The sequence below is a fragment of the Arvicanthis niloticus genome, chromosome 25 (genome assembly GCF_011762505.2).
Source record: "Arvicanthis niloticus isolate mArvNil1 chromosome 25, mArvNil1.pat.X, whole genome shotgun sequence".
In the NCBI taxonomy this organism is placed as follows: domain Eukaryota; kingdom Metazoa; phylum Chordata; class Mammalia; order Rodentia; family Muridae; genus Arvicanthis; species Arvicanthis niloticus.
Genome location: NC_133433.1, coordinates 13,822,501 through 13,848,728, shown reverse-complemented (window position 1 = coordinate 13,848,728; position 26,228 = coordinate 13,822,501). Strand labels below are relative to the sequence as shown.

The following is a 26,228-nucleotide window of genomic DNA, read 5'->3' as shown; positions in this document are numbered from 1 at the left end:
AGAAAGCTGATTCTTACTACAGGCTTAGATTTTTCAAAGCAAACTATTTTTATTAGGGTTCTTTAAGGTTTCAACTGCCCTTCTAAGCCCATGGACCAAAAGTAGGGGAGAAAGACCATTAATAGGACTAGGGAGTTATGGACTTGTTTAGAAGTACTTCCTTGGGATGAAATACCAAACAAAAATCAGCAGAGGTCGTACAATTCAGCCGAAACCACAAGGTATTGCTGAATCAATATTAGTCAGTAGAAGCGGCCAGAATCAGCCAGAATACCACGAGAAGTTCTTTGGTGCCTTTCTTTCCTATTCTATCACGTGAAGACCAGCGAAGCACTACACAGCCAGTGAAGACCAGAAGCCAGCGAGGCATATCAATGCAAGAGTGTCCTCTCACTGTTTGTAGGGTTGTATACATTTTCTTTCTAAACATCAGTGCCCTCTCAGGGGTCTGTTTTCAGAAAAAAACATCACATGATCTCTGTTGGGGATTGGCTCCAATGCTTTGTCTTAATTTGGCTCCCAAAATCACACAGACTCTGCAGGTACATTTTGATTAATCAATAAAGAACCAAAGGCCAGTGGCTGGGCAGGGTGAAAGAGGCAGGACTTTTAGGACTTCTGGGAAAGAAACACAAGGAGAAGAGAAAGGAATCCCACTGTAAGAGGGGCATGAAATGGACCATGCCATGACGGCGAAAGAGAAAACAAACTTAAAAAAACTACAGATATGTAAGAATCCAGGATTGGGTCTGAGATGAAATAGCAGAGATGAAATACGGATTTTAAAAGGTGTTAACTCAGGAATACTAGAGGGGACTATGTGCTAGCCCCGGGGATATTCAGGAAGTATCCAACCATTGAGCTAGAAAGGCATATTAAAAATAACACTGCACTTTGTGTGTATTTGTAGCGTCTGTGTGTGTGTGTGTGTGTGTGTGTGTGTGTGTGTGTGTGTGTGTGTGTGTTTCGTTCAGGAATCCAGAGCTCTTGGGTGGGTACAGAGCAAGTACAACCCACTGGGAGCTCAAAGCAGTTTAAATATTCACTGCTGTAGATCTCTTACAAGACAGCTTCCAGGAAAACATTACATGACACAACTGAGGTTTTTGAGAAACCAGAAACTTCTTTTCTTTTTTTTATTGCATATTTTTCTTTATTTACATTTCAAATGTTATCCCGTTTTCTGGTTCACCTCCCCAAAACCACTATCCCATCCTCCCCCCCCCTCCCCTGCTTCTATGAGGGTGTTTCTCCACCCACCCATTCCTGCCTCCCCACCCTTGAATTCCCCCTACACTGGGACCCACAAACTTCTACTTCACCTTACCTTCAAACTATCTCTCTGCATTTCCCTCCACAAAATCTGGTCACTTTATGACAAATGTATTTAATAAAGTTCAGGCATTATGGTATTAAAATATTCTCAGGTACTATTGCAAAATATTATTCAGTGTACTGAGATACTAGCTTCAAACCAAAGACACAAATTTAAAGAGTGTATAGTGGGTGAAGATCCATGATCAGGATTAAATAATATTAATATTTTCCAGGTGATCCTACTGTGTCCTCTATGATGATGACCATCATCCTAGAAACTCTGACTTTCTCAGTATCCAGCTCTTTCTACATCCTGAACCCTCTCACTCTGCAACTCCTCCTAAACTGAGCAGTTTTTTTTTTTCTTTTTAGTAAAAATGGCTCTTAAACATCTTATCCTGGAAAATAATGGAAGTTTACATCTTGTTATAGCACAAGTATGTTCCTCGTGCTACATATTTTGAGTTAGTGTTTATTTTTCATTACTGCTATTAATACACTTGGTGATTGCTAATTCAAATCATAAATTTAAAAATTATTCTATATTTCTTCCTTTCTAATGACTAAATTAATGAAACTAATATTTTTTTAAGTAGGCAATTTAAGGAATACTTATTTAAAAATTACCCAATTCTTGATTTTTATTAATTTAGATATTGTGTAAGTTAAACTATATTAATTTAATATTTTCATTAAAATAATCCAAATTTTGCTTTTGTTAACTTAATTATAAAGATACTGAATGAAATGTCATAGCTAATCATTCAGCAGGATTGTTCCCCCTCAGTTTGTACAGTTGAAGACATGAGTCCTCAGCCTCTTAGAAAGAGTTTTTCTCATTGACAAGGGAAATCTAAATCTAGTACAAGAGTATTAAACTTTATCTGAAATTTTTGTTAAAATAACTGCTTTAGTTTTGTTTTATGCTGAACAAATTTTCCTGGAACTAAAATGATAGAAATTTGATAACTTTTTATAAAAATTAAATAAATTATATTCTCACTTGTAAAATATACCTCAGTTGTTGCTTTTAAAAATAAGCAGCATTTTGAATAAATGTATCATTGATGGAGATTCCAAAATTTTGTATAAAATTATTAGTTTTCTCAATTGCTATCATTTCTTTAAAACTTCTTTTCACTCTTGAAGAGAGCCAAAAATCTGTCATAACCTTTAAAAGTATGCATGTTAAACATGTTTGAGGAAATATTCAGAATTTTTAAATCACTATTATTAAACACACTAATTTTGTAGCACGCTCAGAAAGAATCATGGTTCTAGTATCTACTTTCTTTGTGCAAAATGCCTCCTGAACTCAGGTCTAGACTCTATCTTTGAGTAGATGGGTTACCATTTGTCCCAAGCTAAGGCCATCTGAGTGTTTTTTCAGAATTATTTCAGTTGGGAATTTTTACATCCTTTTTCTCTTTGCGCCACAAGGTCTAAAAGTAGAAATCATACTACTCGTGCTCTTGCGAAGATACAAACAGGGATTAGAAGTCCACACATATCTAGATATTTTATTTCATTTTCCCTGTGGCCAACTTCACTCTTCCTCTGGTGATTTAGGTGGAGAGCAGGCAACTGCTTTTTTATTGTATCTGTTCCTTTGAATGGTGTTGTAATTCTTAACATCCAAAAGCCTGGACTAATGACTGTTCATAACTATTAATCACAGAGAAGTGATCACTGTTTACAGGCTGAAGGTCATGTTTATCTTACTCTGTACAAGCAGGGTGTCAAATACATTACAGAACCTAGACTGATGTTAGTCAAATTAATTATTTAAAAAAAGGCTTAATGCAAACAATTGTGGTTATATTGTCTGACACAAAATTTATCATTACTTGATATATCTCCCTACATGTTTAATTCACAAACATTATGACCTTTTACTGTACTTACTCAAATTTTTAAAATCTTTCTTATCATAGACCTAAACATCATCAAAATTCAAAGAACGTGAATTGAATAATTGCTCAAAGACATAAGTTGCACTTCGGTTGACATATTCTGAATAAAAATTGCCTGTGATACTGATTCGTACTTCTCAAAATAGAAAAGTTACATTTACAGTTTCCAAAAACAAACCATTAACATAGTTTAATTTGAAAACTGGACTGTTTATCCAGTATTTACAGATGTAGTTCTCTGGAAATCACTTCCAAGAGTCCTAAATGTTATTTTAAAGAAATAAAAATGTCAGTAGAAATACTAAAGTTCTAATTGGTGCTCAAAAATATTATGAAATTACCATAGGATTGCTTAAAGCAGAAGCCCTACCTATTAGCAGAAACATTAGCATTTTGTTGATATTTGTTCATAATGACTACATCTTCTTAGGATAGAATATAGATACAATTCTGTAAATATGCTCTCTTGAATGAATATAGTTATTTCAAATACTGACTATGGCTACCAGACTTATTGATTTAAAAAAAAAATCATCATTAAATTTCTGAGTAACAGATTAATGAATTGGCATACATTAATAATACTAGACTGGAGAGAAAATCCTGCTACTGTGAATTTTGTCTCCTGATTTGAATGTGAAAGTAACTTAGTTGTTCAAGCTTCTTAAGCAGAATGGAATTTTATGTAGTATCCAGCTAGTAACTTTCTTTATGTTGCTGTTTTAACATTGTTTAGGATGGGGGGGATTTCTTAAACAAATAGTGTACTAATTTGTGTTAACTGCGAACTTGACCTAGGCAAGAATCACTTAGGAAAAAGCATCTTATTGAAAAATTATCTGGAGCAGGTTGGTTTGGGGGAAAGTTTGTGAGGAACTGTCTTAATTGTTCATTTAGATGAAAAGACACAGACTACTCCTGTGGGAAGCACCATTCCATAACGGGAAAAGACTAGCTGAAAGTTCACAAGCAAGGATCCATGTCTGTTCACTCTTTGGGGGCTGTTGACTGTGGATGTGAGATTTTACATTCTAAACCTTGACTTCTCTGCAGCAATTGATTGTAACCAGAAATTGTAAGCCAAATAAAGTCTTCCCTTCTCAGATTGCTTTTTTGTTTTGTAGTTTTGTTCTGTTTTTGTGAGACGGACTCTCTCTATGATGTAGTCTAGCCGTCTAGACGGCCTGGAACTTGCTATGGAGAGCATACTGTCCTTCAACTTACAGAGCTCTACCTGCTTCTGCCCAGGAGTGCACGTGCTACAAAGCTCATCTTCCCGTATTGCCTTTTGTCGTATGTTATCATAGCAACAAAACTGAAACTAGGACAAATGGTATGATTATACAAAGCACCACCATTATCCACGGTACGTGGTAGTAATGAGAGCAACTATATTTCAAAGGCTTGTTCACGATAGATCAATGAGATACAATGTTAAACTTGTACATTTTCTGGATTAAAAAGTGAAAGGCCGGTTAGAACTTCTAAAACTACATTGACACTATTAGGCAAAATAAAACTCCAGTTTTCAAGGTCACAATTCAGCGTTCTTTAAAAACTAAACAAAATACAGTTGCTTCTACACGCTTCATTTCTTCCACCTTAAAATATTCTAGAAATTCACCTTCCAATATGTTTCCAAATAAAATTTAGATAGTGTCAACAATTCTAAACCATCTTTGACTTCATGCTTGATCTATTTTTTTTGAGTTTTTAATTAACATTTTTTAATGTTCAAATAGAAATGCTTCTCAATGTCTCAGACAGGTCTTCTGTTTATTTTCATTAATATGAAGGCATGTTCCATCTTTCCTGAATCACTACAGTGAAGTATTACAGTTGTACAGATTTCAATCTGGCCTTGGCTTGCTCGGATAAAACTTTGTTATATATTTTGTAAGGCATAGATTCTATATTGCAATGTCCTATGCAAAAGGAAAAATTTAATTAAATTGTAAATTTTATTGTTTTACCATGTATGCATGTTTAGTGACATTAACATTTTGAAATAAAATTATTCATTATTTTTTTTAAAAAAAGAAAATACTACAAATAGCTTCTTTACTCGTGAGAAGCATTTACTCCCTCCTTGCACACGATGGACTCTTAGAAAGCTGGAGGTGCATGTTTTTTGTCGATGATTTATGTAAAAGAAACACAATATAACACAACCTCAAGCTAGAGGCAAACAAAACCCACAGGAAGCTCCTGGCTTCCAGGACACGAAGGAAATCAAGACTGTCCGAAGAGGAAAATAGCAAGAAATCAAGTTTCTCTCTCCTGTCTATACATAGTAATCTTGGTCACATATTATATATATATATATATATATATCAGTTATTAAAAATAGTTTAATAATAGAGGTATTTAGTATCTGCTAACAATTGTTTCCTGACAAGATTTATTCCTTGAAAACATTGTTTAACCCATGCTTTATTCTCATGGTGTTCAATATACTGTGCAGTTGGCATTTTTTTCTTTTCTATGTTGATGTTTAATATGAGTGAAAATAAAAAAAAAGTTCTTGACAGGTGCAACATCCACATAAGACATCCCTCCCATCTATATAATACAAGACCCTGTGATAATAAGAGATGGAGTGTTGCATATAAATATACTGCATGAAGAACTCTTGTGAAAGCAGCAACTGAGTTCAAATTTTTAATAGACTGAATTTTAACTCAATTGGCAGTATATTTATTGCCCTTTTGAAGTAGATTGCTTTTTCTAATATGAAGAATATATATCAATGTTCTGTATTGTTAACAGCAATATGCCTATGAGATGAAACTGTGACTCTTCTTTTGTCATGAGGCATACACCAGATTCTATCAAATACCCTTTAATGTCTTCTTTGAGAAGTGACTTCCATTTTTTACTCATGTTGATTTCTTGCTATTAAGTTCCTTCTGTATTTTGGATATCAATCCTACATGTCAAGTGTGGAATTTGCAGATATTTCCTCCCAATTCATTGGTATATCCTCACTCTCTTTCCTTGACTTTCAAATGTGTCTTAGTTTAACATCAACTCTTGTCTATCTTTCTTTTATTTCTTCTACTTCCTTTTATATGTATGTAAAACATGTAGCACAATTTTGACTTTTAACCTAAAATTTTATAGGAATATTTCAATGGTTTGGGTTTAGGCTATTATATAACTTCTAAATGGTTGGCTGTCTTTTCTTCTAATCCTGATATTAATTTATTTTAATGCACTATGTTAGATAATAACTACGTACAATCTCTGATTGTAAATAGGGTTTCAAAGTTCTATATTTTGTGCTGGTTAGAATTTTCAATCTGACACAAACCTGGGCCTATCTAGGAGTAAGAAAACTCATCCCTCCCTCCCCTCCATGTTGACCTATAGACAAGTCTGTAGGGAATTTTCTTGGTAAATAATTGAGATGGGGCCGTCCCACTATAGTTCTTGTCTACCCAGGGGAAGTGGTCTAGGGTTGTAAGGCAGGCTGAGCAAGTATGAAAAACACTCCAGGAAACTGTATTCCTCTATGGTCTCTTATAATAAATATTTAATCCCAAACAGGGTTTTCTACCCTGCATTTAATCATTTTGTTCCCGGATGACAGATGCAGACTTTTATACTTATAATAAGCCTCAAAGCATGACAGCTGGGCAGATACATACCCTTTATACAATTATGTTTTCTTCTCCATCAATAACCTTGAGTTATAACTTGCCGTATTCCATCTGGGCTGCACTTACCTCCAATTGGCCAGCCCACAATGGCCATGTTTTCATGACACACTGATCCCATGGCCTCTTCTCCTCTTCCCCTCTATTTCTTTCCTCTTGTGGTCCCCCTAAGACCCCAAGCCCAGGAACTAAAATTCCATCTACCTCTCTACTGCCCAGCTATAGTCTATAGTAGCATGATCACATAGCATTATTTGATGTATGTGAGGATTCTCTCATCTCTGAGGCAACCAGGCCCCGTATTTAGAATTATATTACATTAACAACAGACCAAACCTTAACAGTCTCTGTTTCATTTCCAGCCTTGATTTGCTACCTTGGCTTCCCCTGATAATGAACTATAGTCTGTAAGCCAAACATTTTCTCCTCTAGTTGCTTTTTTATAGTGTTTTATCACAGCAATAGAAACCTAAGATACCGATAATCTTTCAATACATTACTTAGTTTTAAGAAGAAAACCTTTCAACCTCCTATTGAATTATGTGTCTTCAAGCAATTCTCAACAAACTTTTATACATTCATCCACAATTTTAACACTCTAATTTATTCATACATTCTCCTTGTGCTCAGACCTTTACCCCAGTGGCTTCTACTTTGTGTATCAGCAATATTTCCCAGTTATATGGGTAGGGATGTGGTTCAGGACTAGGAAACCAGAGCTTAGTGATAATCTATGGTTAATTCACAAGAGATTCTGGTGAATTTCTGAATGAGTTATTTTAAAAGACTATTTTTTTCTCACCTTAAACTTAATAAATCTAATCTGTCCAAATCTACCACAAGAAGCATGAAAATGGAACCAATCCCCCCAAAAGGTGAAGCAGATCCATGGAAGAAAAATAGCTATTAAAATTGTAGTTTAAGCCTGAAGCTGGCTTCCTTCCCAAATATATCAGAAATACAACTTAAAACCCCCACATAAATAAATTGGCTGATTGGGCACATAATTAAATCAATGCTGCTTGTTTTCCTGTAATGTGTTTTGTACCCTGTATTAGTTATTTCTATGCTGCTATAATAATGTATCAAAACCAGAAGTACCTTATAGATGAGAATTTATGTGGGCTTATGGTTCCGGAAGGATTATGATACTGAGGGAAGCTTGTCAGCAGGTGGCCAGTCCAGGAAACTGAGTAGTTTTGGAATGTTTCATAATGTTACATTGCGGCTAAGCTTAGTTTATAGAATAAGGCAGCATGAGAAACTTATGAATGACTAAAGTACCTCTCTTTCTCCCTAAGTCTTCATTAATCTATAGGACTAGTGCACTTTTGGAAGGAGCACAAGGAACACAAATTAGTCAACACAGAATAAGTCAGCTGTACAGATTTTGGGTGTATAGCTGAAGAACTCTGTATCAGCACATGGCAGAGACACTTGTACAACCATGTTTCTTGCAACATTATTCACAACAGTCAAGCTTATAATTGGACTAGTTGATCATCAGTTGATAATTAGAAGAAGAAAATTTCCAATATGCACAAAAGAATTTTACTCAGCCAAAGCAAAACAAAACAAAATAAAACAAAAACATTAGGTTGTGTGAAAGAAAACAAACACAACTGAAGACCATCCTATTAACTGAAAGAGGCAAACTCATAAAAAAAAAAAAAGCAAATAAGTTTTTTTTTCCTTAATGGATCCTATATTTTACAAGGACACATAAAATCACTTAAATAATAATAGATGAATATATGGTATGAAATTTAAAAGGAGATTAACAGGAAAATAGGAGACAATGGGCAGAAATGGAATACAGATGACTTGGTTTGTCACAGGATATGATACCCTTGAAAAAAAATTCTTATTATAAAACTCAGTAGCACTATGAAATATGAATACCTGCCAATCATAAAAAGCACAAATATATCCATACATAAATTTCACTTTCCAAAAAAATTAAAAAAGATTTTTACCTCTTCTCAAACTGCTGAGGAACTTTAGGTAATATTGTTTTTTCATGCAGGAATATTTGAGGATATTGCTTGATGAATGTATTGTGAGCTGCCAAATGAAGGGAAGAATCCTGGCTAGAACAAGACAGGGAGAATAGGGGTAAGAATCACACATAATTTTTTACAAGTTTTAATTTAGTATATTAATTTTGTATTAATTTTATGCAAAGCTTTTTATTTTTGCAATTGAATAAAGCTGTTATTTAATTCAGAATAGTAAAATTTCTCCAAAATGATTCCCAAGTATTTGGGTATACATACATATATACATGCATACACACACACACACACACACACATATGCACATATGTATTGTATACAGTCTTCTGAATCTTTGCAATTATTGATGAAACTTCATGTTCTGTGTTTTAGGTCTATAGTAAAGAACTGTTATGTATATGAAAAACCTCAACATGTCCCACTCTGGAAAGTCACTGGAATTGTCTAGGATAGTTAGGATGAATGGGCAATTAGTACATTTACTGATAAATCACAAATTCCTATGGTAGAAAAAAGAATACTTCTGTGCTTTCAATGCCCTCGCCTGAGTGAATTCTTCCACTGTAAATGAGATATATGGAAATAGAGCAAATGTTATGAAATGTTAGGCAATAACCTCCTGGGTATTTGAATTGTTGCCTCATGTGATTTCAACTGACAACCACCATAAAAAGTTGTCATTATCTGAAATGTCAAATATCCATCTTGACAGCTTATTTCAGTAATGAGTAAAATAAACATCTTTCAGATTGAACATTGACAAACATGTTGGTCAATATTTGCTTTGTGTCAATGAATATAAAAATTCTCAATAAAAGTCTTTTTCTTTTTTTGTCAATGCAGACAGTGACACATTAAAATATCTGTAGCAATTTATCCTTTCTATGCTATTTTCAAAAACATTGTATTAATTATTTGACACAAAATAAATTACATGTATTTTTAAAATCTGATTCTATTTACCTTGATTCAAACAGCCAGATGAGAGTGCAATTTAATGCATTGTACATTTTCATTATTTTCTCACACCATGAAAAATACTAATCAAGTATCTACCCAGTTTTTAAGTTTGTTCGTGTATTTCCATGGAGTATTTCCAAAGACCTCACATATGTGTATTTGAAAACTCACATTTAATAATCATCTATTTTACATATCTACCTAAATTCTTTAAATACTTGTTATATATTTTGTAACAAAGTTTCATTGCACATTTGTTTAATTTAATGATACTGATATATATCTATTTACACATAAAGTACTTTTACTTTAATAATTAGCCACATCATGTAACTAGAATATGAGGGATATATGATAGAAATTAAAATTGAACTAATTTGAAATCCCATTCTCTTAACATCTAAGAGAGAGTGTGCCAATTAAAAACATCAATTTTTTTCTTATTATGTCAGACATTATCTTAATCAGTTTAGATACAGTAAATCATATAAATTCATTAATAATTTCATGTATAAAATGAGAATAAGAGATTACATACTCTTATTCTCATTTTATACATGAAAAATTTGAGATTCAAAGAACTATAGAAGCATTTATTTTTGTCTATGTGCAGGTTGTTTTATAGACCTTAGAAATGTATTCTAAACTGTGATCTGGATAGATCATCTTTGGAGTGAATTAAAATAAGTTCATCCCTAAATATCAAGACCTAATTTACTTTTATCCATTACCTTGTACAAGTGTGACAGACATAAGTACATAACTTTATGTACTTATTTGGAATTCCCAACATAAACCGAATGATATACACATTTGAAAATATGTCCAGGAAGTGAAATAGAGAATCAAGTGCTATGCCTAGAGATGACGTAATTCTCAGAGCAAATCTTCAAGTGTCCTTATGATACTGATGATATGTGTTCTACATCACAAAAATCATTATGGTAGTATATTTCTGCCTCTGTATCCCCTATATTCAGGAACCATGAAATTAAATAATGAAAGTATACAAGATGGTATAATAAGGTAGGAAACAGGGAAACTTAAGCAAGTGTGCCCACAAAAAGGGATCCATGACCCAGCCATTAAAGGAATACTTTTAGAAGTAAAATATTACAAGCTTCATGTAGTCAAATCCTATCATTGTTTTAATAAAATCTATAAATCTAACATTCATTTTAAATTTTTAGATTCTTTAAAATGTTGATAACTGCCATGACAGATTTTATTCCCCTCCAAAATCATATCATATACTGAAGCCTTAAACCTCCAATTGCAAATCTAACTCTGCAGTAAGAATAAAAAAAGACACACTGTAGGAGAAATCTTTGAAATAAATATAAAAATAAGTGTTTTATAAATTGAAGTTATTATTTAGACACTCAGTGGATAAGAAAATGGTGACTGCAAAGTTTTAAATAGTTTTCCCAAGTTTATGTAAAGTAAAAAAAAAAAAAAAAAAGTTATGTAAATATAGATGTCTTAATTTCTATGCTAGGATTTCTCTGTTCTATGGGAAGGTGCAGACTGACAGGGAAGGCAGAAGACCAAGTTGGATGTCAAACAGTTAGGAAACGCTGCCTTGGACACTAGGACCACAACTAAGAATAGTACAATAACACTATTTTGGCTGAACTCGAGCCAAGTATAAAGAGGGAAGAAAGACATGTACTTATATTTGACTCTTAAAAATATCTCCCATCAAAGATCCTAATGTCCTTTCTCTGTCTAGATTGAAGCCTATAAAAACAAGCCAGCCAAAAAGGAAGCTTCCAGGTCTACTGAAAAAAAAAAAAAAAGCTATATTTTTCTAAGACCTGGGTTCAAACTGTGTAGTTTCTTCAGCAATAGATCCTACCATCAAATTCTGGTAGGCACTAAGAGAAATGACAATACCCTGCATTGTTTAGGGGAGTTTCTGAACCAACAATTCATAGTATAATAATGAAAAAACAAAGCTTTGGTAGACTCCTAAAATCCCAACTAGAAACATCCTGCCAGTCAAAAAAAAAAAAAAAAAAAAAACACAGAAACAAACAAAAAAACAAAACAACAACAAAAAGCTCTTTATGGCCTAAAGAAAGAGAGGGGGAAAAAAAGGTTTATCAGAGCAAACTACTTGAGGTACTTGGTGGTACACATACTAGGTTAAAATATATCGCACAATATTTTTATGTATCTCATATTCTCTTCAAGTTCTCAATAAAATTACCTGAATAAATATTTATAAATCTTCATAATGGGTATTAACATCAAAATACAAAATAAGTTGATGAAAATGCTATGTAATGATGCTAATACATTTAACATCAAGTAAGTTCTTTATCTAAATAAAGAGAACATTCAATCAGTGATCTCCCCAGATACTACATTATAGCACACGTCTAGTCAATCTTCTCTACACTTCTCTTAAAACTATTTTATAAATAATTTATAATTCTCTTGCTATAAAATCATTTGATCACCTTCCTCAGTTATGAACACAATTTGTTAACCAATAAGTTTATGATTTAACATGATTGTCAACATAGAGGTATATTAACAGTTATATACCAAGAGGTGTATGACCAGTTAACCATAAAGCTTAAATCTTTGCTTTCCCTTTTTAAGATACTCCTAAGGAAAACTATGAAGATGTGTCTGAAATACGATTTTAGGAAGTACTTTAAAAAAGAGATGGGAAGAATTTGTAAACTTAAGGCATTTTATTAACATAATCATGATTGAAGAATGGTTGGAGAGTGCATGGACAGTGGTAGCTATGCTATTATAATTTTAAAAGCACAACTCAAATAAAAATATTACAGCTGTGGTGGATTGAATGAGAATTATTTTCATAGGTTCATATGTGTAAATACTTGTTCCTGAGTTAATGAACTGTTTGGGAACAAATATGATTGGCCTTGCTAGAGTAGGTGTGACATTATTGTTGGAGAAGGTGTGTCACTAGGTGTGGTCTTTGAGGTTTCAAAAACCCAACTAGACCCAGTCTATCTCTTTCTCTTTCTCCTCTCTTTGTCTCTCTCTGGCTTCTACCTGCATATAAGGAAATGAACTCTCATCTTCTGCTGCAGTGCTATGCCTGTCTGCTTCCCACAGTGATGATCAGGCACTAACTATCTAAAACTGCAAATAAGCCTCCAATTAAATGATTTTAGGAGTTGCCTTGGTCATAGTGTCTATCAAAGAAATACCAGGGACAGGGATACTGCTAGCTAAGCCTGACCATGCTTTTTGAAGAAAGAGTATGGAAGACTTTACAACGTTAGACTAAAAAAGTAGTTGAATACTTGAATCAGGCTTTAATAGTTCATCTTAGTAGATGCATAAAAGATAATAGTATAGAGGGAAATTTGGAATCCGTAGGTGTGGCTCCAGAGGTTTCAGAGAGGAACAATATTAATAAGTGAATTACAAACCTCTCTTGTAATGGTTCGGCAAAGCTTGTGACTGTTCTTTGCCTTTGTGCTAAAAATCTATCTGAAGCTAAAAGAGATTTAAATTAATGCCATTGGCAGAGATTTCAAGACAGCCTAGTAGTGACAGTATTATGTAGTTACTAATGATCATTCTTATGAAAATGTATAATGAAAAAGAACAAGCAGGCACAAAGAAATACAAAATGTACAATTTGAAGAGAAAAAGAGCACCGGGAAATGTAATTCTGGAGCCAAGTCCTATACTCAAGAAATAAAATGTGTAAACAAAGAGCTCACTCACAATAGAATAAAGAGAGTTGTGCCCTCAGAGCAAGACCCAACCAGCTAAGCTTCCAACTTATGAAAAGGAATTAAAGGAATGTTTAAGCAGCAAAGGAATCTTTGGACAACAAAAAGCTTATGCAAATGCAATTCAAGGAGGGTGCCAGGTTCCAAAGGTAGTGAGCAGAATAACTAGGAAACTTAGCCCCTGTTGTTCTAGATTTACAGTCAAGGAAATACAGGAAATGTTTTGCAGCATCTTCCTTTACAGTAAGGAAAAGCTGCTGAGACCAGGCATATAACAGGGAAGGCCAAAAGAGAACATTGCATGAAGATACAAGGTGAAATGAAGTCTGGGTTGGTAAAGGTGAAGTCTGGGTTGCGTTGGAGACTTCAAGATGCTGGAGAGGCTAGATCTATGTGATGACTGTCAAGGATAGCTTCTGAGGATCTGTGGAATCATCCCAAGAGAGAGAAATGTGGTGTAGTCAACAAATCTGTAAGGAATGGACCATTTAATAAATCTTTTAAGATCAAACATGGCTGCAGAATGTGTCGTTTGCCCTGCTGGATGACTGCTTTACTACAGTACTTCACTTCTGGAATGGTAGTATATATTCTGTGCCACTGTATATTGAAAATATTTTATTTGGTTTTTGCTTTTAATTTTACATGGAGTTTCAGCTAATAGATTGCCTTAAGTCTCAGAAGAGATATTGAGATAGTAATGACACTAGGAAGACTATGAGGACTTTTGAAGTTGGACTGAATGCATTTTTTATTATGTTATGGCTACTAGCCTATATGGACCAGGGAATAGATGTCTGATAATTTGAATGAGGATGGATTCTGTCCTCATTCAATATATGCACATATATTTCAATATCAATCTCCAGTTAGTGGAACTGTTTAGTAAGGTTTAGGGATGGACTTCGTTGGAGAGGGTGTGTCTTTATTGGAGAAATGTGTCACTGGGGGTGGGTTTGAGGTTTCAAAACCCCATTCATGCCCAGTGTTTCTTTCTGGAGACCTGCTACCTGAAGATAAGGATGTGAAGCTCTCAATTACTGCTCTAGCACCATACCTGTCTGTTTCTGCCCCATGATGACAATGGACTAACCCTATAAAACTGTAACCAAGCTCCCAACTCCCAAGAGTTGTCTTGGCCATCATAGCAATACAGCAGCAACTAAAACAGCAAGAAAACACATTTTAAAGTTCTATGTCCAATTCTCAGGCCTCTTAGGAATCTTACACTCTGAGCAAGACTACTTCCCATTTCTGTGTCTTCAGACCACACCCCATTCCCTTCTCAGTTGCTTGTTTCATGCAATATTTTGTGTTTTCAACCATTTAAGTCTTTCTCTTTGTGGCTGCCTGTTTTTCACTGAAAAGAGCTCAGTTTGAAATGAATTATATTCATTTTGTATTAAATTGGTTAAATATATATATGACATATATTCATATATTCATATATATATACACACACACACATATATATGTATATATATATGATGACATAGGTAACCAATTTACATTTTTCAATATGTAGAAATAAACACCAGGTTTCAATTGTATTTTTTCATTACTAGATCAGGTACCCATGAGAATTAGCACTTTTTTTATTACTATACATTATCCATAAAGAAGCATAAGCATCACTTTGTCTATGACAGGAGAAGAAATGCATGAGTAACTCACCAGCTATTTAGTCCTCTCAGGTGGCATAAGGCATTCAACTGACCATAATTAATAGTTTTGCTCAGTTTCAGGCCTGCAAAATGAAATCAATTAAAAGTGTGAGTAATTTTATATTATCTCATTAAGCAAGTATATAAGTGGTATTTAATTGAAAACATTCATCACACTAAAAAAAAATCAGTGACCATGAAATGAGTTATTGTATTCACAGTCTCTAATACACAACTGAAATCCAGTATGATAATAAGGTTAGTATGGAATTCACTTTTAACATATGTTTTGATCATATATACTACTTATATCTACCTCCTCCTCCCTGTCACCTTCATCTGTCTCTTCCCCATGAACTTCAAATCTACTTATGTTTTCTTTATAACCATGGAGTTTAATTGGTATGGAACACATAAGCATGGGTGTTGGACCATCCACTGAAGGTGAGCAACCAGGTAAGTCTTGAAAAAGAACGAGCTTCTCTACCCAAAAAGCAATCAATTGCTTATAGCTATGAAACTATGGGTAGCCTCTTCAAACTCCATACCAAAGTGGGTTTTGGCTTGGTCTTGTACTGGTCTTACACAAGATCTTATACAGGTAACCATAGCTGTTTTGATTTCATGAGTATAGCTGTCCTGCCATATTCATAAGACACTATTTTCCAGCAGTGTCCCTTATCCTCTGCCTGTGCCAACCTTCCTGTTTCCTCTTATGCATGTTTCTCAATGATGGGGAAGGATTTGTGATATACATTCCACCCTGGGCTGAGTATCACATAGTCACTTATTTTGTATATATTGACCTTTTATGGGGTCTTTTACTTGTCCACATTTGTTAAAAGTTACTTTGACGAGGAATGTGAGCTGTCCTAATCTTTTGGTATAAAGCTAAGTGCTTAATAGGCACTTTGATACCACATCTATTTAGCAAACTCATTTTCCCCTAGGATCTTTGGCCTGGCTTATAGTGCCAGATATGTGTTCCCTCTTGTGAAATGGGCTTTATATCCAATTGAAAAAATCATTGGATATCTCAGTGACCTTCATACTATTGGTACACTTGCCATGTCAGTGGTTATTATAGCTCATAGGCTTCATAGCTGGATAAGACTGTTTGATTTTTTTTTTTCTCTAGCTGCCTGCGCAGAAATTTCTATCCCTGTGAAAGCAAGCCAACAGGAGGCAAGCTTCCAGATAAGCATCGGCTCTGTTTCTCCATGATCTGTGATCAAAGTATGTAATGTTTTCAAAAAACAAAGTCTTACCATCAAGTCTGGTGGGCAACCAATAAGAATGTCAATACCCTGTATTGTCGGGGTGGGGTGGGGACACATCTAACCAATAACTCAGAAGGAGACAGTGCTTAGCAGGTAGTGGGATTTTTGACCTTTGGGAGAAGCACAATATTGCATTGTAAGGTAATTTAAAATGTAATAAATATACGGATGTTTATACATGGCATTTTCAAACAGTTTAATTTTTGATCTAGAAGAAGGTTTGGCAATTTCTAATTGCCATAAAGAGTGAAATTGGTATGAATCATATTCATTTAATTTCTCTGGGATTAAAAAAAAAACATTTTTCAGAATTATTTGCCAAGATCTTTAACATCCAAACTGGTCTCAGAACTATGTTAGACACATTTCAAAGAAAAGTTCTTTTGGTACCTTATATTTCTCCTTTCATCGTCTCCCTCCTCCTGACCCTTTCCTCTCTCACACCTTTTTTATAAAGTCCTATCTAGGCAGATCTACACAACCCTATGCAAGATACTATTACTGATGCTCATTCTTCAGAGAATTTTGCAGCAGGAAAAGTCAATTTCCAATTGAGAAAAATCACAAAAGACTCCTTAAGAAACAAAAGTTCTGCTCACATCCAAGAAACAAATTAACTGTGATTCTCTTTCAACGCCTTAATTAGCAAACATCTTTCAAACAAGGTGATCGGTAGGTACCACGTGTGGTGGATGTCTTCAGAGTAAGCGCACATCACTCTGAAGACTTCCACATCACAAGATTACTCCAGATAATCAATGTTGTTAGAACTGCTAGAATCGTTAAATGAAACACACTAACAAATACTAACTTATACATATTCCATTCCTTATTGAAAAGTTATTGAGAAAATAAGTTATTTAATGCACTTCTTAAGCTTTTTAAAAGTCATTCAATGACCATACTGTAATCATGAAGAATTGCTACATACAAATGTATCACATTCTAATACAGAGTTCCAGAATCATAAAATTGAGTTTTGTGTGGACCCTGGATGATTTTAAAATTAAACAGAACTGTTTTCTAAGTATGAAAATAAAATAAGAGGAATTCAAGCAGAAAATTTATTGCTATTTGGACATCATAGCTTTTAGTAAATCTAGAATTACTATTCATATGATTTAGGCACTTCCCTACTCATATTTCTCAGATATACTTTAGCTGAAAAAAGACTGCATCTTAGTTTTGGTGTCATATAGAATTATTTATTTCAAATGAAGCTTTAATATACATAAAATATTTGACATACTATTATTTCTGCTATGAATGATATAAAATGTTGGTCATATTAGGTGTTTAAGACATGGATTAGGAAGAGACTTGTATTAAGTACACATTAATCCATTTTCCTAATGTGGTTGATGATCAGGCTCAGTAACAACTCCATTAAGTGATATGTAAATGAAAGGGCCTGCCATAGAGATGGAGGGAGAGAGCTTTAATTTGGGAAACTGTGACAACAAAATGCACTCATGACACTAGCATCCCTTATCTTGATTATTTTTCAGTTAAGACAATTTACAAAAAAGGAGGAAGAGGAGGAGGAGGAAAAAGAGGAGGAGGAAGAAGATGGGATCCCCAGTGGAGAGATAGGAACACCAACCCACCTACAAATCTTTTGACACTAAATTGGTTCTGTCTAAAAGAAATGTAGAGGCAAAGATAGGCCAGAGACTAAAGGAATGGCAGACCAGTGACCAGTGACCAGTGACCAGCCCATTTTGAGACCTGTCCCATTAGCAGGCACCAATCCCTCATACAATTAATGATGCTATGATGTGCTTGCAGACAGGAGCCTAGCAAAGTAGCCCTCCAAGAGGCTCTACCTAGCACCTGAGACAGATTCAGATACCCACAGACAAACATTGAAAAAAGGTTGGGACCCTTATGAAAGAGTTAGGGGAAGGATTGAAGTTACAGGAAGACCAACAGTGTCAACTAACTTGGAATCTTGGGAGCTCCCAGAGACTGAGCCACCAACCAAAGAGCATGCATGAACTGGTCCAAGATTCCCATTACGAATGTAGCAGAAGGGTACCATATCTGGAATCAGTAAGAGGGAATGTGCCTAATCCTGTAGAGACTTCAGGCACAGAGTGGGGAGGAGGATACAGGGTGTAGAAGCTGCATTCTCAGAAGTGAAGGGGAGGAGGAATGGGGGGAAGATCTCTACAAGAGTTGCTAGTACATTCTATTTGTTTTTTCAAATAAATAAATAAATAAATAAATAAACAAATAAATAAATGCTTGTATGATAAAGAGCTACCAGGAGTCCAAGATTTCATTCTTAGCTTGGAAAAGCCCAGTAAGCTCAAAAACAGCATAGACTATAAAGCACTTACAGACTTATAGAACACTTAATTCATCAAAATATGCCTTTGTTATTGATCCTGTTGTTAGCAGTGTTTGTTACAAGGGTGTTTGTATGAAGAGTTTTAGTCATGTAGTAGATGTTGTCTTTGAAAGCAGATTGCTTAAAAATAAAAAGACTAAATGTTTCGATGTGAAACTACAACTATTGAAGAAGGTAGATGTTGATTTTTTTTCTATTGATCAAGTCACGAATAAAATATAAGTAAGAGAAAGCTACAAAGTTCACATTTGTTTTCTAGCCTTGATTTTCCCTCCTGAAATGCTTTAGCCCAGCTTTTGACAAGAGCAGCAGGGGCTGAACCTTAGAATGGGGTTAAAATCAAAGGTTTTGACCAGAGGACATGTGAAAAAGGATTTGAACCTGATAGCTATAAACTAATCCCACACTAGAAACTCACTGTATAATTAAATATCTGTCTATTGTCATATTAGGCATATGATCATTGAATATTATTAAGATGGAAAAAAGTTTGTTTCAGTAAATGTACTTTCTTACTTTTGTCATATGTAAAAGTATGTATAGATTACATTGTTCTAATAAAAAATGGTCACACACACACAGTAAATGGTTTCTAGTTTTGTTTTATTGCTGTTGTTGATTGGTTGGAGTTTTTTGTTTGTTTCTTTTTTTGTTTTTTTTTTATTGATTGATTGGTTTCTTTGATAAAAAGATATTTACTCAACCCTCAAAGAAAAGCAGGAAAACAGTTTATACTTAACAACCATAAAGAAAGTTTACTGTGGAGATACACAACACATATTTTTAAGAGTATGTAGTAAAACAGAAGCCACTGTGATGAAATTGAGTCTCACAACCATTTTTATTTTGCCAATAGATAAGCCTGCATATACACATTTAAGAAACATCCCTAACATTCCACATCTACCAACTTTTCTCCTTATCACAAGAGCGATTTTTTTAATCAAATCTTTTAAACTCTCAGTGAGGTGAATGCATGGACCAGTGAAGCCATTGAGAAAATGTCACAATGACCCTGTGGAAATGTCAGAATACAGTGAGTTGAAAAAAAAAAAAGGCAAGTGAGACTTCTTTAAAAGGTTTCTGTACACACTAATAATTAAACCAATGACAAGTAGAACCTTTCTTAATATAATTATTAATGTGTAAGTAAGGAGTTTGGTAGTAATAAAAACAAATATTAACAACAAACTTGTTGTTCCCCTTATGCTGTAATAAGCAAACTCTAACATAAGGCTGCAATATTAAAAAGAAGTTTGACAGGAGAACATTAAACAATTATAAACATGATCAAGTCTTTTTATATATTTAGATCAAAGGTCCAAATCTAGGGAAACAAAATAAGGTAATAGCTCTATGCATGTTGAGAGTTCATTCAGTGTACCTGTGTTAATGTTCAATAGGGAACTTATTTACATTTTTATCTAACTTTTATTGTTTTTTATAAAATTCCATAATTAATCTTCTGCCAAATAATATTGAATAAACAAGGCACTTGACACAGCTTAATAAACCATTTAGACAGACCTATCTCCAAAAAAAAAAAAAAAAAAAAAAAAAAAAAAAAAAAAAAAAAAATGGACCTTCAATCCTATTTCTTTACCAGCTGCCTTAGTTGACCCAATCTCTGTAACAGTAGTCTGGAAGACAGTTTTGTTTCTGACTCTCCTTTGCCTGGAAAATGGCTCTGGTCCTCTCCCATTTCTTTCTCTGCTCATTTCCATCTCTACATCTGCAGGCTTAGCTCTGGTACTGATACCTGCAAACCTGCCTGCTTTATTCATAATGCACCCTTATCAGGTGATTATCTCCCTGTCATAAATCTCCCTGTATCTACCTCCCTTTCTTTTCCCTAAAGTCTGGCTCTAGACATGTAGTTCAGCCTTCTTTTCCTGGTCTAATCAGATAATATTCCAGCTTTACTTGGCCTAGATCCAGCCACAAATGTCTTTCACTGGTTCAATCTGAAGCAAGCTAGATTCTTACATCAGAACCTCAGCTGAAGAAAGTTCACTTACACAAGTGACACTGTAAAAAAAATAATGGATGACAATGATGACAGAACATCATTAAATCCACTAGTCTTAGAAGAATGGTCTTACTTTTGGACTGCAGCTGAAATGCTAGACAATCTTAAAGGAGATAGGTGGCTAGACGGGTAAAAGAGGTAACGAGAGGGCTACAGCTGGCCACAGCTGGCCACAGCAGTGGAACCTTCTGAGTGGAGGGTAAGTGAAAACCAGCCAGACTTCAAGTCCCTGCCTGGGGGCTGGGGACTGGCTTGCTGGAGTAGAGAACAGTAGGAAATTTGCAGTCTGTACTTATTTTTCAATGTTAGATACAAGTGTCAGTCAAAGATATTGCACACAGTACCAGAGGTATGTAAACCATTGAATGCTGGGTAGCTGGAGAAAGAGCTACCAATGGAGACAAGTCCCCAGAGGTCCTCCAGGGACAGAAAAGGAAAAGAAGTCACTGTCCACCAGGTAGAAGTGGAACATGTTTATTCCTGCCTAGTGCTCAGGGGCTGTCTAAGCAGCAAGTCTTCAGGTGGGTCTGAGGGCTGCTAAAGGCATCCTTCCCTCAGCTTTCTAAGTAGTGCTAGAACACCTCCCTAGCTAAGAAAGAATAAAAAAAGCAGGGTGTGTTGGCTCACACCTTTAATCCTAGTATTCTGAGTAGTCAGGTAGATCTCCTTGTGAGTTAGGTCAGCCTGGTCTACATAGTGAGCTCCAAGCCAGCCAGAGTTACAAAGTGAGACCCTGACTACAAAGAGATCAAAAGAAACAAAGTGGGGTTTAGGGAGAAATCCCTAGGCTACAACCTGGCCAGCCCAGTTTACAAGAGAAGCTGTTCACTGATGTGCTACTTGAGTTACATACAAGCCCCAGCTTCAGGGTGACTCCATCTACTGCTGAATGAAACCTGCTTGAACAGCACGGTGGGAAGGACAGCCAGAGGAGCTGAGGGTGCTGCAGGGAAAAGCCAGCAGTCAGTCTCCCCGCTTCCTTCACTCTTCAGTGTTGTCCCTCAGCTTAACTGTGAAGCGATAGTGTCCCTGATCAGCGCTGGCCATCTGACATTTGGTTGAATTTTGGTGACAGATGAAGTTTAGGTTCACCTGAGACTGACCCTTACTCCTGGGCTCAGGTGTCTCAGTCGTTGGGACTATAGGTGCACTGGCATGCCCAGCTGCTTTTCAAGGGTAAGGAACCATTGATTCAGCCCTAGCAATGAATGTGAATTATTTTCTTCTACCTAAGTCTTGGGATGATTTATTTTTATGGTTTCTGGGCCCCAAGTTTACTGAATCGGTAAGTCTTGGAGCTATGGATATCGCAAGTACCTGCTGGTTCCTTTCCCCACTTCTGCTCTTCTAAGGCTCCCCAGATATTCAGTATTAGTAACATATAGCACAATACAAGGACAGCCAACCTGCCACCCCTTGGTCCTGTTAGCAGTGTTGGAGTCAGACTCCAATGGAACAAAGGGGTTTCTCAATGTCTTTTGCTTTCAGAAGCAGGGAATTGATATTCACTTTAAGGCCTTGAATGGATTTTTTTTCCTCATAAAATAGTCACTGATAAGCTAATTTAAAAAAAAAAAAGAAATGTCATTAAGTAGGTTACATTGTGGTTTAAAATTATTAACAAGTTCTGGGAAAGAAAAATACTTGATTTTGAATCTTAAATGTTTTTTTTTTTTAAAAAATTAGATTTGAACAGGCACAAGTATGAATATTTTGTTTCTTTATGGAAGACCTGTGGAAAGGGTTTGAAGATTTGCAATGGGAGAAGTATTTTGCAGAGCTATCAATGCCTAAATAATTTTTTAAAAAAATAATAAAGGTGTTTAAGCAGTGTGAATAAAAAATGTTCTTTAGTGAAAATTACCTAGGTGAACCCTGGACATAGCACTTCCGTGAACAATAAATACTCCTTTCAAATAATTCAAGGAGTTTAAAGAAGACACAAACAGCTCAGTGAGCTTCTTTAATAAGATAATAAATACCTGAATGATGTCCAAGAAAAAATATATGGCTGGTCAAAATGACAAAGAAAATTCAAACTTTAAAATCATAATTGAATAAAGAGAAATATTCATGAGAACTCAAGCTGAAATGAAGATGTAACTAAAGAAAACCTCAATAGCCCAATGAGAAAATTTAAGGTCAAGCCTTTTGAGTAGAATGTTCAAGTAGAATAAAATTTATAGGGACTCAACTATAAAACAGAGGAACAAGCCCAAACAGCAAGCAAATACATTTTTTTAAATGTAAAATGAACATGTAGAAGTTGTGGATTACTATGGAAGAATTACTATTACACCTAATAATAATGTCAACAAACTTTCAGGATATAAATAAACATACATGGCCTGGCCACTAATGTTCTATGTACCAATAATAAAAACGTTAGGAAACATATCCTATTCATAATTGCTTCAAAGGAAGGAAAGAAGGAAGGAAGGAAGGGAGGGAGGAAGGAAGGAAGGAAGGAAGGAAGGAAGGAAGGAAGGGATGCATTGTACATTGACAGATATAGGAATAAATTTAGCAAAGAAAATAACTGATCTCTACAGTGAAAATTTTAGGACACTGAAGAAATTGAGGACACTAGAAAGTTGAAATAACTCTCATACTTATGAAATGGCAGAATTAATATTTATAAAAATGACTACTAAAAGCTATCCAAGGATTCAATATAATCCCATCAAAATTCTAGGACATGCTTCACAAAAATAGAAAAAAAAAAAAACTCTTAAAATTTCTGTGAAGAATTTTGAAGCATCTTGGCAGGGGAAAGTTGCCAGCCACTATATCAGGACTCAGTGAGAGATCAGACTCTCAATTAGTCCTCTAATTTGCAATATGTGCTGTGGCTATATATATATATATATATATATATATATATATAATAATTAAGTAATATTAAAATAATAATTTAAGGTTTATTATAATATAAGCCTTATATAACCAAAGTAGTTCAAAAAAGAAATAATAGTTCCAGAGGTATCATAATACCAGGCTCCAAATTATACCACAAAACCATAAGGACAAAGACAGCATGTTATCAACAGAAAACACACACATAGCTAGATGTCATTAAGAAGAGGACTCAAAAATAAGCCCCACAGACCATTTTTTTTCTATTGCTGCTATTAAAAACACCAACCAAAATCAACATAACAACAACAACAATAATAATAATAATAATAATAATAATAATAATTTACTTGGCTTACATTTCCAAATCATTGTCCATCACTGAGGGAAGGCAAGGAATGAACTCAAGTCAGGAAACTGAATCCAGGAATTAAAGCAGCAACCATAGAGGAACTCTGGTTCCGAGCTTTGCTTTTCTAGCTTGCTTAATGTATCTTTCTATACATCCCAGGACTCCTGTCCAGGTTTTATACCACATACATTGGGCTGGAACCTCCTACCTCTATGATATATCAGCCAAATATCCAATAGACATGTGCATGAGCCAATATCATGGAGGCAGTTCTTCAACAGAGACTCCCTTTTCCCAGATATGTCTAGGTTTGTATAAAGATGAAGAAAACTAACCAGTCAAAAACATAATTGGGAAAAAAAAAAAGACTTTTAAGCAAGTGGTGTTGAGAACACTGGATATGTACTGAAAAAGAATTAAGTTAATTCATATCTCACCTGCATAAGAATAAAAATAGAGTAAAGATCATAATGTAAACCTGAAACAAGAGGAAAACACTTCAAAATATAGACACGAGAAAGAACCCTCTGAGAATTAGTCTGGTAACATAAGAATTAACACTAAGAATTGACAAGTAGAATTACATGAAATTGAAGAGCTTCTGCACAACAAAGAAAACCAAGACAGGTTACATATGAGAGAAAATCTTTGCTAGCTTAATTTTATTCAGTGGAGAATATATATATATATATATATATATATATATATATAGTATTTTATATATATAAATAAATTTTGTTTGACATGAGGATTTCTAGTTGTATCATTTTTTACAGATGTATAATACAAATAATAATTAAACTGAAAACGTAAAAGTGAAACTCAAATCTTCCAGTCAGTGAACTTGTTAGGAGCCGCGGTGAGCATGACAGCATTCACCATTACAAGATGGCACGGGCATCCTGTGCTCCCACAAGTAAACAACTAACTGAGCAGGTGCAAAAGGCAAAAGCGCGCCAAAGTCACTGCCCATCCCGGGGCGTAATATGGGGTGATGAGTAAACAGCCAATCAGAAGTGAACACGCCACTCTAGGGTATATATAGCAGTGCCTTTCCCGGGTTTGGGGTCTTTCCGCTTCTGCTGATACAAGAATAAAGCCTCACTGTAGTAACTACCCGAGCACTGCCTCGCGTGTCTCTTTCGCGGGCGAAGGGGACTCGAAAAGGGGCACGGAACATGAACTTATCAGCTATTTCTCAGAACATACAAAACTAATTGGTAATAACATGTTTTAAAGTATTTAAAATCCTCAGCTTTTAGGTAACTAAAAACTGAAACTGATTTTGGATTCTATTTCACCCCACTCAGAATGGCTACCATCAAGAAAACAAATAAGCCAACATGGTGGTGTGCACCTAGGCCATCCAGGGCACATGGTGAATGAAAAAAAAAAGAAGAAAGAAAGAAAGAAAGAAAGAAAGAAAGAAAGAAAGAAAGAAAGAAAGAAAGAAAGAAAGAAAGGAAGGAAGAAAGGAAGGAAGAAAGAAAGAAAATAATTGAGAAAATTAAGTTTATATATTTGTACACAAATATAGACACATGCACACATAGATGGATATAACAAGAAATTGAGAAAAGGAGTCCATGAACTTGAGAGAGGGAGTCATTGGAGGGTAGTAGGGAGAGCAGCAGAAAGGGGCTGGAAGAAGGAAAGGGAAGGGGAAGGAAGAAAATGATATAATTGTATTTCAATTAAAACAAATTTAAAAAATGAAATATTTATTTACACATATAACTTAGAAGAGTTTCAAATGAATTATCTTAAGAAAAAGAATCAGATTCAAAAGACTATGACTTATGAAATAGCAAAAACTCTAATGGTAGAGGCCAAATCATTCAGTCATATAGGATGAGGAATGGTGAGGAATATGGACTATACAGGTCAGTGGATATTTGGTGAAGAAATGGAATTATTCTATATCTTTTGGTTATTGTTGTTTTGTTTTTTGGGTTGGTTTTAGTTTGTTGTTGTTTTGGTTTTCTGAGATAGGCCTTTTTTATGTAGCCCTGGCTTGCCTGGAACTCACTCTGTAGACCAGAGTGGTCTCAAACACAGAGATTCTCCTGCCTCTGCCTCCTGAGTGCAGGATTAAGGGTGTG

The 26,228-nt window shown here is 34.9% G+C and overlaps 1 protein-coding gene across 2 annotated transcripts in view; it reads right to left on the bottom strand.

Moving 5' to 3' along the window:
- The window catches only part of Cnbd1 (cyclic nucleotide binding domain containing 1), a 334,202-nt gene that overhangs the window by 293,227 nt on the left and 14,747 nt on the right, over positions 1–26,228 (bottom strand). For both annotated transcript variants that reach the window (XM_076923968.1, XM_076923969.1), the window contains exons 2-3: positions 15,267–15,339; positions 8,866–8,979 (exon numbers count right to left, since the gene is read on the bottom strand). In XM_076923968.1, coding sequence (XP_076780083.1) covers positions 8,866–8,979; positions 15,267–15,339 — 187 coding nt within the window. The remainder of the gene's footprint in view (positions 1–8,865; positions 8,980–15,266; positions 15,340–26,228) is intronic.